At 41.3% G+C, this 15,503-nt stretch overlaps 2 protein-coding genes across 2 annotated transcripts in view; one reads left to right on the top strand and one right to left on the bottom strand.

Moving 5' to 3' along the window:
* Positions 1 to 14,272, bottom strand: part of kif18a (kinesin family member 18A) — a 105,040-nt gene extending 90,768 nt beyond the window's left edge. The window contains exons 1-4 of the mRNA XM_059976004.1: positions 14,139 to 14,272; positions 12,964 to 13,107; positions 11,999 to 12,370; positions 1,513 to 1,670 (exon numbers count right to left, since the gene is read on the bottom strand). Coding sequence (XP_059831987.1) covers positions 1,513 to 1,670; positions 11,999 to 12,314 — 474 coding nt within the window. The 5' untranslated portion in view covers positions 12,315 to 12,370; positions 12,964 to 13,107; positions 14,139 to 14,272. The remainder of the gene's footprint in view (positions 1 to 1,512; positions 1,671 to 11,998; positions 12,371 to 12,963; positions 13,108 to 14,138) is intronic.
* A 153-nt stretch (positions 14,273 to 14,425) lies between these two features.
* mettl15 (methyltransferase 15, mitochondrial 12S rRNA N4-cytidine) overlaps positions 14,426 to 15,503 on the top strand; it is an 87,304-nt gene continuing 86,226 nt past the window's right edge. Inside the window, exon 1 of the mRNA XM_059976005.1 lies at positions 14,426 to 15,231. Within this exon, the coding sequence (XP_059831988.1) occupies positions 14,929 to 15,231 (303 nt within the window). The 5' untranslated portion in view covers positions 14,426 to 14,928. The remainder of the gene's footprint in view (positions 15,232 to 15,503) is intronic.

Consider the following 15,503-nt stretch of genomic DNA (forward strand, 5'->3'; position numbering starts at 1 on the left):
AATGCATTGGCAGATGTGAAATTTTTATAGAACAAGTTCCAAACTGGGTTGATTTTCCAGATGATGCTATCAGGTTTGGAATTCACATCCAAATGTGTAATTCATGAACTTGCTGGTAGCCCTTCGCTAGAATCTGCATTCTATTGTACTTAGAATAACTGCAAGAATGGTGGGGCTATTCATTTGAATTAAAGACAAGACCTGTGGTGTACTAAATTAGGTAATTTAGTTTTCAATTAATTATATTTACAGTCAGCTCTCCTTATCCGTGAGTTCTGCATGCGCGAATTCAACCAACTGCAAATCGAGAAAACCTGGGAGTGCTCTTCCAGCACTCGTTGTTCGAGCATGTACAGACTTTTTTTTTCTTGTTATACTGCATTGTTCAGGGAATAATGACAACTATTTTACATAGCATTTACATTGTATTAGGTATTATAAGTAATCTAGAGATGATTTAAAGTATACGGGAGGCTGTGTGTAGGTTATCATGGATCAGGATCAAAAAAAAATCTTAAGTTCTCTTACTAAGTAAGTTGGAACAGGAACATCCGGTATTATTTAGCGTCAGTTAGTCAAACGTTAGTCTTAGTATATAGTATATATTTTACCTAACTGTGCATATAAAACACTTGAGAATCTATTTCAGTGCCGAGCTTGGGAACAAAAGTTTCCGAGTTCGATCCAGTGACAGATTGCTCCTGAGCGCTATTATTGCTCTATCCATGCCTGGTTGATGTGGAGGATCAAAAACCCAAACCCCAAAATCCAATAATTTATCCGCTGCGCTGCTTAGTAATAACTGTAGCTTTCATCGGGGCAAGGCCTGTCTCACTTTATCCTTTAAAATTGTTCCAATCATTGACCGACTGTAGCCTAACACTTTTCCAATGACCGATAGCATTTCACCTCTTTCCAATTGCTTTATTATTTCCACTTTATTTTCAATTGTGATTGTGATTATTTTGGAGAACAGAAACAATGCGGATTCAGAGCTTCGCCGCCGGGTCCTAATGTCCACCGAACGACGACAGGTTGAATAAGGAACATGAGCGTCCGCGTTTTCTGGTATCCGTGAGGGGTCTTGGAACCAATTCCTCGTGGATAAGAGGGCCGACTGTACTCTTAAAACAAATCAAACAACTTGATATCCTTAAAAATTAAAGTTCATTTTTGGCTAGATATAGCAAAACAGTGAATCTTTCTGTTGTTCTCCTTCCACCATTATATTGTATAAAACTCAACTATCTTGCAGTGCCTCATTATACAAGAGTCATGGCACAACAAAAAAAGGTTTACACAAGAATCATCTCATCACTCAACTTCTGGCTAAATAACTTTCCATCGCATGAAAGAAATAAAGCTATGAAGATGAGAATTCTACTTCCAAACATTTAACAGATGGCAAATCAACCATGCATTTTTGAAATCAAAGAATGGCCTTGCAATTATTAACACCAAATGGCATTTCCTCAAGACAACATCAAATAATATTCAAATATTTAACCTCACCTCCAAGTATGAAACTGCAACATCACAGCTTTTCTCATTTTTCAGTTGTTCTATTCGATTGTACAACTCCTTCATAGTTTGGTACATCACCCCTGGTTTCTCTGATGATCCCAACATTGTGTGAGTTTTGCCAGATCCTGTCGCACCATAAGCAAAGACTAGGCAAACAAAAGTAATACCATTGTTACCAAAGCTCTTAAAACTTTCAAGTTTTCAACCACATTAATATTGGCGTGTTAAAGAGATCAGTGCAAGAGCCTCAATTATTTTTATTATTGATATTAATAACTTTTAAAAAGGTAGCTCATGACCTATTGTTGAATTTGCTGATGTGATAAAGATAGACAGGGAAGCAAATTGTCAAGAGTTGAAGCCGCAAAGAGATACAAATGAAATGGGCAAAGATCTGGCAAATGGAGCATAATAGAGAAATGTCACATTGTTTACAGAAAATTTTCAGTAAAAAAGGTACACTGTGTCTGACTGTTGTGAAATTGTCTTTGCACCTTGAACCTGTAGTAACACTGTCTCATTTGGCTGTATTCATCTATAGTTAGATGACAATTAAACTTGAAATGAATTGAAAGTGAATTGAATTATCCAAGTGGCAAGAAATGGTAGAGCTCAGACACACAAGACTGTGCCAGAGGAAGTGAATATTTAAGGAGGAAGATAAGCCTTTGTTATTTAGGACAGAGACCACTGTATAATTTTGGTCTCTTTTAAGGAAGGGTAATAATCCAAAAACAGAATTTCTTAAGTTTACTGGATAAAATCCTGTTATCCCCAAGGAAAGATGGGACAGGTAAAACTCAAATCTGACAGTTTAGACAAGCAAAAAGTTCTACATTGAAACATATGCCCAAGTGGCATTGTTGGAGAAGATATGGAGTGAATTCTTCCTTGTGGGAAGATCCCAAGTTAGGGTCAATGTTTAAAAACATGGACAACTAATTTAAGACCGACAAACAAAATTTATTAATATTAGATAAGAATGCAGAGTTCAGATTTGAGAGGCTGAGCAGTCTGCTACTGCTCCTTGTTCATACATTTTTTTCATAAATGAAAATATAGAAAGACTAAAGAATGTAAGTGTAAGATGATAAATCTAAATGTAGTAGACACAGTACTGTGCAAAAGTCTCAAGACACCATAGGTTTAAAAAAAAGGTTTCAGATGGCCTCCACAGAGCCCTGATCATAACGTTGCCAAGATCATCTCTAGGATTACCTAGAGACAGGAGCCAATGAGACAGCCAAAGTCTTGTGAACAACTGTGACAAGTTCCCCAAGATGTCTGGACCAACCTACGAATCAATTTTCTTACAAATTTGTACAACAGATTTAAGAGAATTTAAGAGTACAACAATTAAGAGAATTGATGCAGTTTTAAAGGAAAAGAGTGGTCATACCAAATACTGTTAACTTCTCTTTTCAGTAATTAAAAATTTTTTTTATTGTTTTATGAGCAGACTTGGAAAAGCTAACAAAAAAAACTAACGAAAAAACAGCACAACCACAAAAACCACAACCATAGCAAAATCAAATTAAAAATTGAGCAGCAAAAGGAAACGAAAATATATAAAGGCAAAAAGTAAACATACACAGCAGAGGTGCACCGCACCAAAAACCTCAGTCCTCACCCCGTATGAAAGTCCAATACAGGGCACCATATACTTTCAAAGATGTCCCCACTGTCCTCATTACATAGTCTCAGTCTTTCCAAATGTAAAGTGTTTGCCAGTTCTCTCAGCCACAGATCATACATAGGCACTGAGTCCATTTTTCACATTTGCAGGATTAATTTCTTAGCAATCACCATTCCAAACAATACAGCCACTTTTTCATACATATTGGCTGAAGATAAGGAGCTTGTTGCTCCAAGGATGGCTATGAGCAGGTCTGGTTCACACTGCTTCCAAAAAGCCTCAGAGAAACGGTGAAAAATATTTTTCCAGTATGCATAAAGCTTACGTGACCAGGATGAATGTGACAAGCTACTGTTCACAGATTTACATCTATTACAAACTGGTGAAACATCTGGGTAGAAGCTATGCAACTTTTCTTTAGAATAATGGAGTCTATATAATGTTTTGAACTGTACGAGTCTGTGTCTAACATTGACCAAACAATCATATATACTCTTTTACACTCATCCCAGACATCCTCTGTCAATTCTATACCGAATTCATCCACCCATGTCTGTTTAAGACCTGCAGTATTCGCCTGAGCTGCATTCTGTAGGATTTTTAATAATTTAAAAAAAGGTTATAAACATTTTGAAAGTACCTTCACTTAAGTTTTTTTATTTAAAATGTGCCCAAGATTTTTGCACAGTATTGTAGTAGCATGTACTTTAATAATATTTTACTTTGAACTTCAAAACCAGATTTAAATGTAAAAAGATTGCAGAAAACAGAAGCTCACATGTAAGCAATGGGAGGCAAATGGAACAGGACCTTTTATTTCAAGGGAATTGGAGAACTCAGCTGGGGGAGCTTTACTATAATTATAAACCATTAGTGAAAATTTATGGATAATATTTGAACAGTTTTGGTCCCTTGATACAAGAAAAGGGATATTGCAAACTATTCTAAGAAGGTTCAATAATATCATCTGAGACTTGAGGGAATGCCCCATGAGACAAGGTAGAACAGTTTAGATTTGATTCTAATTCAGAAGGATGAGAATCTTTTCTTGTAACATACAAAATTCTTCAAAGGATTGACAGGTAAAATGCTGGGAAGATTATACCTTCAGAGGGAGAGTACAGGACTATGGGACATAGAGGCAAAATAAGGAGATGAACATTTAAAACAACATATGGAGGAATTTCTTTTCTAAAACAATTGCAAGCCCTTGTATTTTCTTATCCCAGAAAGCTAATGAGGCCAAATCCTTAAATGTATTCAGTGCTCAGATAGATAATCTGTGACTGGACAAGAATTCTATGGTTATCAATTTCTTACTTTGATATTTACAGCATAGCGGCACTTCAATATTTCCTCATTTAAATTGCCATGTTATGCTTAGCATACAATTTATTTTTTATTCTATCGTAATAATGGCCCTGCATTACATATTGCAAGATTTAACTCAAGAAGAAAATACTTTAATCATCCATGATTCCAAACATCACAAGTATTTTTACTTAAGTACAGACGAATCCACATGGCTACCCACAATTGTTGTTTCAATTTTCAAGATTTGAGGAACAATCATTGTGTATACAATTCGTGAAAGTTTCCAAGACACTTCTTCAAGCACAACTCTTTCAATTTTGCTGAAAGCAGATACTACAAGAGTCATGCTTGATAAATGTCCCTGGCTGCAAGATGTTGATAATGAGTTACAATGGATTGCAAATGGACTTGCAAATCAACAAAATTAAAGCCCATCCATTAAATAGGAGATATGAAAATGCAAGCGAGAATTTCAATTTAATCTTGGCAAAAAAATACAGTGCCCCTTTTAATGAAAAAATTTAAGCAAAACATTGGGAGAATGTTCTGACAGTTTCCCTGCATGGGAAGTATGGCACTTTCTTTCACAGATGGTGATTTGCAAGAGTACTGCTTATACCTGCAGTAACTGAAGGAGGGTTTTCAGAATCAATTCAAGGATTTGAACAATCTGGAAATACCAGACTGGGTAATTAACCCATTTCTTTGTAAGGTGGAAGGACAGGAAGAGAGCTTGCAAGAAATTATCAAAATTCAGAATGATGAAGAAGCAAAAATGCTTTGTGGTATGTGGCTACACTATCATATGGTTGTCTGGTCTTTGGAGAACTAAAGTGCTCTTCATTGCATTTCCATTCTCCTATCTTTTTGAAAATAACTTCAGTTCAGTGAACCACATACTTAAAGAACAGAAACGGCTTGGATAGTGATACTCGTAGGGACTTAAGGCTTTTGCTGTCACAACATGAACCAGATATTTCATATCTTGCTAAAAACCATCAAGCTCAAGGACCATATTGATTTTGAAGCAGCTTTAAAGCACACAGGTACAGTGTAAGATAGGTTTAAAGTCAAGTCAAGTCACTTTTTATTGTCGTTTCGACCTTAATTGCTGGTACAGTACACAGTAATAAACGAGACAACGTTTTTCAGGACCATGGTGCTACGTAAACCAACAAAAACTACACTAGACTACAGACCTACCTAGGACTGCATAAAGTACACAGAACAGCGCAAGCATTACAATAAATAATAAACAAGACATTAGGCACAGCAGAGGTCAGTAGGTTGATTGTCCAATGGCTTGGGGGAAAGTCTGTTACATAAATAATCAGCTGAATGGCGGTGCCCGGGATGCCGTACTCCTGCTGAGTATTTCGTAGCCACAGAATCATTTTTCTCCATGTAAGCACAAGGTAGACTTTTAACACTATGGGGGGGGGGGGGGGGGGGTGCTAGGCTGAAAACTTTAACCACCATATTAACTTGTGTAGTAACTGAGGGATCTATGGACAAATTAAGTCTACTTGTCTTTAGCAGATCTTCCAGCAGCAACCAACACCAATTATACTGGCAAAGGTCTGCACTGCTAACCGCAAGTAGAATTAATGCTGGGATCTGAATACATTCTACAAACAGAAATGTTGAAAAAAATTTACCTATACCACATCTCCCCATCATACTTTCAATGCACCACAAATGTTATGAGTTTCTGCCATACAGAAACAGATATTTTTAAAGATTAATTTCAAAAAGCAAATTATTAAAATCTGACATTCACCCTCAGCGATGCCTTTTCAATACTAGTGTGCGCCGTTTAATGTCCATTCGGACAATGTCTGTGCATATACGTCTGTAGTCCCCATCGAAGATCGTGACGTAGCAGACGTAACCAATCCTGTGTAGTAGCGCTATCTGTTTAATTTTCTTTCGAAAATATTATCATAAAGTGCATCATGGTTCCCAAACGCAGCAAAACCACTCCTAGAGATAGCAGCAGCAGAGGCAAAATATATAATATGGTGTTTGCACAACGTCCAAATCACATAACGTCTGATTTCACAGAATGTATCATGGACATGAAGCGATGCATACCTGTAATGTGAATGGAGAGTGTTCTGTATTCCAGTTTAATGTGCAAACATTTTTTTGCTTTCCATTCATCCTCAATGGCTCCATAAAGATTAATAATCAACACATCATGGCTTTGTATACATTCCAAGACTCAGCCTCCATAATGATATCAGGGAAGGGAACCTCAATTTATGAACTACCATATCTGCCTTGAATGTGCAAATTCACCATTCTAAATACATGCCCTGTTGTTCTATATTTCCCACAAGAGGAAACATCCTTCCATCATTGACAATATCTACAGGAGGTGCTGCCCCAAGAAGGCCACAGCTCGCAAAGATCACCAAATGGGCCACATTTTTTTGGTAGTTACAATGAACAAGAGGCACAAATTCCTTAGGCCAGAGGTCACAGTGCTAAAAAAAGGTGCTGCCAGACATCTTTAACATCTGCTGGACAATGCTCTACCAGCGGATGTTCTACGAGTCTGTGGTGGCCAGTACTATCATGTTTGCTGTTGTGTGCTGGGGCAGCAGGTTGAGGGTAGCAGACACCAACAGAATCAACAAATTCATTCGTAAGGCCAGTGATGTTGAGGGGGTGGAATTGGACTCTCTGACGGTGGTGTCTGAAGAGGATGCTGTCCAAGTTGCTTGTCATCTTGGACAATGTCTCCAATCCACTCCATAATGTACTGGTTAGGCACAGGAGTACATTCAGCCAGAGACTCATTCCACCGAGATGCAACACTGAGCGTCATAGGAAGTCATTCCTGCCTGTGGCCATCAAACTTTACAACTCCTCCCTCAGAGTGTCAGACACCCTGAGCCAATAGGCTGATCCTGGACTTAATCCCACTTGGCATAATTTACTTGTTATTATTTATGGTTTTATATTGCTATATTTTTACACTATTCTTGGTTGGTGCGACTGTAACAAAACTCGATTTCCCCCGGGATCAATAAAGTATGTCTGTCTGTCACAGTGAGTATAGGGATTTAGGAAAAAGATGAATAACAGGACTTCTAAGGTAGTAATCTCAGGATTACGCGTGGTGCCACACACAAGTCAGTGCAGGAAGAGGATGAGAGTACAGATGAATTAGTGAGAAACTGGCACAGGGGAAGCATTTCAGATTATTAGCTCATTGGAACCTTTTATTAAGCAAAGGAATCTGAACAAGAGGGACCCAAATCTAAGCAGTGTCCTTGCCAGGAGGTTTACTCATGTTGCTTGAGAGGTTTTAACTTGATGAGAGCCAAAGCACTGTCAGCAAGTGGAGGAAAATGTCCATATCTGCCTTGCGTGTGCAAATTCACCATTCTGAATACATGTCCTGTAGTTCTATATTACTCACAAGAGAAAGCATCCTTCCATCATTGGTAATATCTACAGGAGGTACTGCCTCAAGAATAGAAAAAACAATAGGGTTGTTGTCACACACACAAAATGCTGGAGGAACTCAGCAGGCCAGATAGCATTTGTGGAAAAAGAGTAAACAGTTGATGTTTAGAGCCAAGACACATCATCCAACAGGAATGAGGGCCTTGGCCTAAAAAAGTTGACTGTTTACTCTTTTCTGTAGATGCCCCTGTACTGAGGATTTCCAGCATTTGCAGATTTCCTCATCTCAGGGTTATTGGCATGGGGTCTTCAACCTCCCATATTCAAATTGGGACCATCGCCAGATACTACTACAATACAGAGATCGCCCAAAAATGAGAGCCTTCACGAAGATCTACTCGTTAAATTACGTGACCTCGGCTTGCTGAGGGGATCAGGCCTACAATCCTCGGAGTCGCCTGATGCTAATGGCTGGAAATGGAGACGTCGTAAGCGATGTGCGAGGAAGCGGAAGCGAGGCAAGCAGGAAGGGGTCCGTGCCAAGCAAAAAGCAAACCCTAGCCTGCTGGCTCTCCTGTCCATTCTGGTCTCCAATGTCCGCTCCCTGGACAATAAATTGGACTACGTCCGACTCCAACGAAATACTCGGCAGGAGTACAGAGTCTGCTGTGCGTATGTTTTCACAGAGACGTGGCTCAATGGAATTTTGGATGCCGCCGTTCAGCTGGATGGGCTCGCCCTGTTTTGAGCAGACAGGGATGCAGCTCTCTCCAGTAAGACTCATGGTGGCGGCTTGATTGTTTACATCAACACGGAATGGCGCAAGAACTCTGTGCTGGTTTGCAGATACTGCTCGTCGCTAGTGGAGTTTGTGGCTCTTAGATGCAGACCATTTTATTTGTCACGGGAATTCACCACTGTCCTTATAATTGGTGTGTACATTCCCCCCAGTGCTAATGCTAAGGAGGCGCTCTGTGAAGTGTACGGGACTATTAGCGAACTGCAGAATGCACACCCTGATGGACTGTTTATTGTCACCGGTGATTTTAACCATGAGAACCTTAAATCAGTGCTCCCCAAATTCCATCAGTATGTGACTTTGCAACGAGGTGGTGAAAAGTGTTGGACTTGGTTTACACAAACATCCCTGATGCGTACCCGGCAGAGCCCCGCCCCCACCTCAGTTACTCAGACTGCATCTCTATTATGCTAATCCCAGCATACAGACCACTTGTCAGGCGCTCCAGACCAGTTCAGAAGCAGGTGAAAACCTGGCCAGCAGGAGCCATCTCTGCTTTTCAAGACTGCTTTGAGCACACTAACTGGCACATGTTCAGTGAGGCTGCAACCGATGGCGACTCTAACAACTCAGAGGAGTACACAGCATCAGTGGCTAGTTACATCAGCAAGTGCATTGATGATGTTACTCTGTCCAAGACCATCACTACACGCACTAACCAGAAGCCATGGATGACCGTGGAAGTGCGTGCGCTGCTGAGGACCCATGACTCCGCCTTCAGAGCAGGCGACAAGGCAGCCCTAACAACAGCAAGGGCCAAACTGTCCCGGGCCATCATAGGGGCAAAGCATGCACACGCCCAGCGAATCCACAGCCACTTCCAGGACAGCAGCGACACACGACACATGTGGAAGGGCATCCAGGACATCACTAATTACAGGACAACATCACCTGATTGTGCAGGTGATGCCTCCCTCCCCAATGCGCTGAATAACTTCTACACCCATTTTGAGGTGGAAAATGACGTGGCGGCGAGGAAATCAAGCCCCCCCCACTACAAATGACCAGGTGCTGTGTCTCACTGTGGCCGATGTGAGAAGAACCCTGTGCAGGGTCAACCCATGGAAGGCAGCTGGACCAGACAACATTCCTGGTAAAGTGCTCAGAGGGTGTGCAGACCAGCTAGCAGATGTTCTCACTGACATCTTCAACACCTCCCTGAGCAGCACCACTGTTCCAACGTGCTTCAAGGCCGCCACTATCGTCCCCGTGCCGAAGAAACCTTCAGTGGCCTGCCTAAATGACTACCGTCTCATTACACTCACATCCATCAACATGAAGTGTTTTGAGAGGCTCGTCATGAGGCACATCAAGACCCTGCTGTCTCCCTCACTGGATCCCCTGCAGTTTGTGTACCGTCCCAACCACTCTACAGACTATGCCATTGCCATCACCCTCCACCTGGACAAAAAAAGGCACATACCTTTGAATGCTGTTCATAGACCTCAGTTCAGCATTCAACACAATCATCCCTCAGAAACTGATTGGAAAGCTGAGCCTACTGGGCCTGAACACCTCCCTCTGCAACTGGATTCTAGACTTCCTGACTGGGAGACCTCAGTCAGTCCAGATTGGAGGCTTGGAGGCAGCATCTCCAACACCATCATACTGAGCACGAGGGCCCCCCCCCCCCAGGGCTGTGCACTCAGTCCACTGCTGTTCACCCTGCTGACCCACGACTGTGCTGCAACACACAGCTCGAACCACATCATCGAATTCACCAATGACACGACGTGGTGGGTCTCATCAGTAAGAATAACGAGTCAGCTTACAGAGAGGAGGTATAGTGGCTAACGGACTGGTGCAGAGCCAACAACCCATCTCTGAATGTGAACAAAACAAAAGGGATGGCTGTTGACTTCAGGAGGGCATGGAGCGACCACTCCCCGCTGAACACCGATGTCTCCTCGGTAGAGATCATTAATAGCACCAAATTTCTTGGTGTTCACCTGGCAGAAAATCTCACCTGGTCCCTCAACACCAGCTCCATAGCAAAGAAAGCCCAGCAGCGCCTCTACCTTCTGCAAAGTCTGAGGAAAGTCCATCTCCCATTCCCCATCCTCATCACATTCTACAGGGTTTGTACTGAGAGCATCCTGAGCAGCTGCATCACTGCCTGGGTGCAATTTCCAAACATCGAGGATCACAAGACCCTGCAGTGGATAGTGAGGTCAGCTGAGAAGGTCATCAGGGTCTCTCTTCCCACCATTACAGACATTTACACTATACGATGCATCCGCAAAGCAAACAGCATTATGAAGGACCCCACGCACCCCTCATACAAACTCTTCTCTTTCCTACCATCTGGGAAAAGGCATCGAAGCATTCAAGCTCTCATGACCAGACTATGTAACAGTTTCTTCCCCCAAGCTATCAGACTCCTCAATACCCAGAGCCTGGACTGACACCAACTTACATTTATTGTAATGCCTGCACTGTTTTATGCACCTTATGCAGTCCTGGGTAGGTCTGTAGTCTAGTGTAGATTTTTTTCTGTGTTATTGGTTTTTTTTATAAAAAAGAACATAGTTTAGTCTAGTTTTTGTACTGTCATGTAACACCATGGCCCTGAAAAACATTGTCTCGTTTTTACTATGTACTGTGCTGGCAGTTATGGTCGAAATGACAGTAAAAAGTGACTTAACTTGATTTTTTTTTTATTAAAAACCAAACCCACTCCTTATTCCAAACTCTAAACGGGTACAAAAAAAATTTTCCCTCCCAAAAAAAAAATCAAGTGACTCATTAGAAACACTTCCAAAGCAAGTGGGTTCCTCCTTAACAGAGACTAGAATCTATACACAATACTTCAGTGGACGACCTGACCATAATCCTTTATGTTTAGAGAACAAATTATACTTCTGGATTATATCTCCTCTGGATGCCCAACATTTCCCCTCCCTATTTCTTGCTGTACCTACACATTAACTCAAGATTCATTAACAATGTACCCACATGACCCTGTACAATAATATTCTGCTATCTTTCTCTTTTATACAATATTAATTTCCTGTTCTTCCTTCAACAGAGTGTATCCATGATCTACTAAATTTCTGGCCCATCTACTCGCAGACTTTGTCCTCATAACTGATACCCAATCACATTAAAAAAATACTGATTCAGGTTCTTCATCCAAGATATTAATAAAGACTGCAAATACCTGATATCCTAGTATTAACCTCTGGCATTGCACCTGATACATTCTGTCAACCAAAATTTCCCCAACTTTGTTTTCCAGTTAATCTTATATCATTGATAATACTATCCGGCTGTTGTCAGTGCTGAACAAAAAAAAAAAATAGTTTTACCTGTACAGTTATATCCATTAAAAACACTTTCCAGAATGCATTTTGTCTCTTCAAATATTTCCAGTTGAGAGGCACTGTCATCAAAAACACGGTCAAAAACAAATTGAAGGTCCTTGTTTTTATTCTTTAAATTCCAGCGTTGAACACTAGGACGATAAAGAAAGCCAACTTCCTCCTCTTTGGGATCAAACACCAACATGTGCTTGTCTGCAACGTGTACAACTTTGCAGTTCTTTCCATTCTTCTCTCTTGAATTTTCAGGACGAACACGAATAAAAACCTTTACATGATTACATACATTTTCAGTAGAAGACATGGTGCACACAAATATCCGTTAGCAGCAGCTTCAAATGTTGCCCATTCGCTTATTTCCTACAAGATTAAAAAGCAAAAATAAATTGGTGAAACTTCAATACCACAGTACAGAGGTATCAAAAGGTCAATCACATATGCAAATAGACAAAATTTGCCATCTATCATACAGATTACTTGCCTGAAGATTGCTTATAATTCTTTGCTCCCTAGTTCTTGACCATTTCACCAAACTATACCTATTTACTATCATATTCTTTCACTTCAAGTATCTTCTCATAACCACTCCTCTTCTTGGGAGAAGAAACCCAGATTCTTCAGTCTACCTTCACAACTGTGCAAACACTGTTTCCTGTACCTAGACTCAGGAATTTCAGCTGTGGTTAAGCCAGTGATTTATATAAACTTCCCTTATTACTGCAGTTATCATACACTACACCTCCATTTATAAGCTTAGACTCCCACTAACTTCTTTAATCAAATTCCTTAGTGGAATACAGGTTTAAAAGAATTTGGAATGCACTGCCATTATGATATAGGAAATGCATAAGTTAATTTGTAGGCCAGAACAATATCATTTGGTTTTTAAGTGAGTGTGAGGCCCAAGACAACAAAACTGCTGCAAAATAACATCAAGGGATTGTTATACCCACCTGCAAAGGTATTCCATCTCACCCAAGCAGCAGTTACCTTTGACAGCACAGCGCCCTTTCAATATTTCCATTGTCATTCAAAAGCCAAGGTTTAGTTCCTGGCAAAGGTCCTGATACCATTCCAAGAGAGGACCGAGTCTCCACCTACAAATTGGCGAATATTATAAAATATAGACCAGCAGTATATTGTATAACATGTGCAAAACACTGTCCTAAACTGCTGGTAAGGTAGAAGGAAATTAAAAGGAATTAGCAGTCAAAATATTCAACTGTAGATACTACAAATGTGAATTATATATTAAATAAAACAGGAAATGTTGGAAGTACTCGGCTCAGGCTACATATGTAGTCAGAGAACCTATTCTGGTGATAAATCATCAAAATGAAATGTGAACTTTGTTTCTCTTCACCTACTGTATAACTTAAGAATTTTTCACTTACACCCATTTTGATCAAACTCGTAACTCTCTCGGTGAATGTACCACTTTCCTCGGATGGTAAACATTCACCATTCCGCATGAAGAAATCTACCCGCATTTCCATCCGAAATGCTCGGCCCTCGATTTTGAAAGGTCTTAGGAAATGCATTAACAAATTTCACGAGCTATGCCGGTGGTATTAACCAGGATTCTGATTCAAGAAGACTTGGAAAGAACATAAGACATAAGGGGAACTATTAGGCCATTCAGCCCATCGATTCTGCTCCGCCATTTCATCACGGATGATTCATTTCGCTGCCTACAGAATATGTAACCTTTCACCTATTAGCCTCCGCCTTAAATATACTAGACGCCTGCGGCAACAGGTGCACCACCCTCCAGCTGAAGAAATTCCTCCTGATCGCCGTTTTAAATGGACGTGCCTCTATTCTGAGGCTGGTCCTAGACTCCCCCACCATAGGCAACATCCTCCCCACAGCCACTCGATCTCGGCCTTTCAACAGTCGATAGGTTTCAATGAGATCCCCCCTCATTCTTCTGAGCAGCAGCGAAGCAAGGCCCGGAGACATCAGTCGAGTGATCGACAACATGTACTGCAGGATGATTAGAGAAGCTTGGTTCCAAGGCGGGGGCGGGGGGGGAAGCCCTACCGATAGCCACTCTGTGGAGCCCCGGAAAAACTCTGGAAGCGACGATGACATTCCCTCTCAGGCGCCGATCGGGGCAGAAACTTACCAACCACCTGGTGAACTTGAAGGAGCCCACCAAACTCCAGTGCGATCGCGCCACTGTCGAGATCCGACTTGCCTCCGGCAGCCAACTCCCAGCCACGCGCGGCCTTTTCAAAACAGACCGTTCGCCAGGGCGGCTTGCCATTGGCTGGAGCCGCGCACGCTCCTTTCAATCTCATTGGCGGACGGGGGAGGGGGGAATGACATCACTCCAGCTCGTGCTCGGCCATCAGTCGTCCGGGTGATAGCCGGCTATCTTCCGGCATCACAGTTCTTGTTTTACTTTCTAAACCGATGTTCTGTGAAATTTAAGTCGCACATTGTACAGTTCTTTTTTCCGCGTAAAGAGCCAGATTTTTTTTAAACTTATAATCTTAAAAACGTCTGTAAAATCGAATGTTATCCTAAACTAGTTTTTAACGATCCAGTGGTGAATGGACGATGTTTTAAACGATCAAGTGGTTTTTGGTTTGTTTTTGTTATGATCGTGACCAAGGAGAAACGCTGTGATTAGAAAATAATGCAATTATCTTGTAGTCTCTGCGGAGTAATTGGGTGAGAACGTATGAGGTGCTGTGGTTGTCCAGTACGCGGGCTTTCGGCAGCGGACTGCCTTGGTCACCTGTGAAGTTTGGGGAGCAGTTGGGTTGTGGTCGCGCCTCTGAGCAAAGTAAAGCGGTAAATTGCTAGTACCTGAATTATTAAAGCTGTTAAATTGATCTACTTGGTTTATCTTCTTTTATTATTGCAACCGATAACCCCTCTCCTCTACTCGAGACCTTCGAACACTCTAAATGCCTTGGGCGTTGATAAACCGTTACCTAAAAGCCCATTCTTTAGTCAGGCATGTATCATTTTTCGTTAAGTCGGATCAACTTTGCTTCTTCGCTGGCCCCCTCATCTACTGCCATCGTCAGCCTCACAAAAGAAACTTTGCTATCTCAGCACTTTATCGTTTTGAGGGTCCCGGGACTCACCAAACGGCGGTCGACTCGGAAACGAGCTTCAGTAGAAAAACTTCACAATGTGATGTGTGTTTGCACAAACCTGTGATGGTTAATGAAGTTATTCATTGCTTGTCACCGAAACCAGGGCAGGTGAGTCTAGATTTTGTGTCGAGTTGCTATAGTATATCATCAAGCCTGAATGGCTTTTTTGATAGTGGCCGATTGCCTCTAATATTAGTAAATGTAGTTTTCAACGCAAACATGGACTATTTGCTCTACCTGGCTTATGCTGAATATAAAGCTTGTTGTTAGTGTATATTCGATAACTTATTGTCAATTGTATTACTTATTGAATGGTGAAAGGCCTTGATAAGAGTAAATGTGGAGAGGATGTTTCCTATGGTAGGAGAGTCTAGGACCAG

The sequence above is a fragment of the Hypanus sabinus genome, chromosome 7 (genome assembly GCF_030144855.1).
Source record: "Hypanus sabinus isolate sHypSab1 chromosome 7, sHypSab1.hap1, whole genome shotgun sequence".
In the NCBI taxonomy this organism is placed as follows: Eukaryota; Metazoa; Chordata; class Chondrichthyes; order Myliobatiformes; family Dasyatidae; genus Hypanus; species Hypanus sabinus.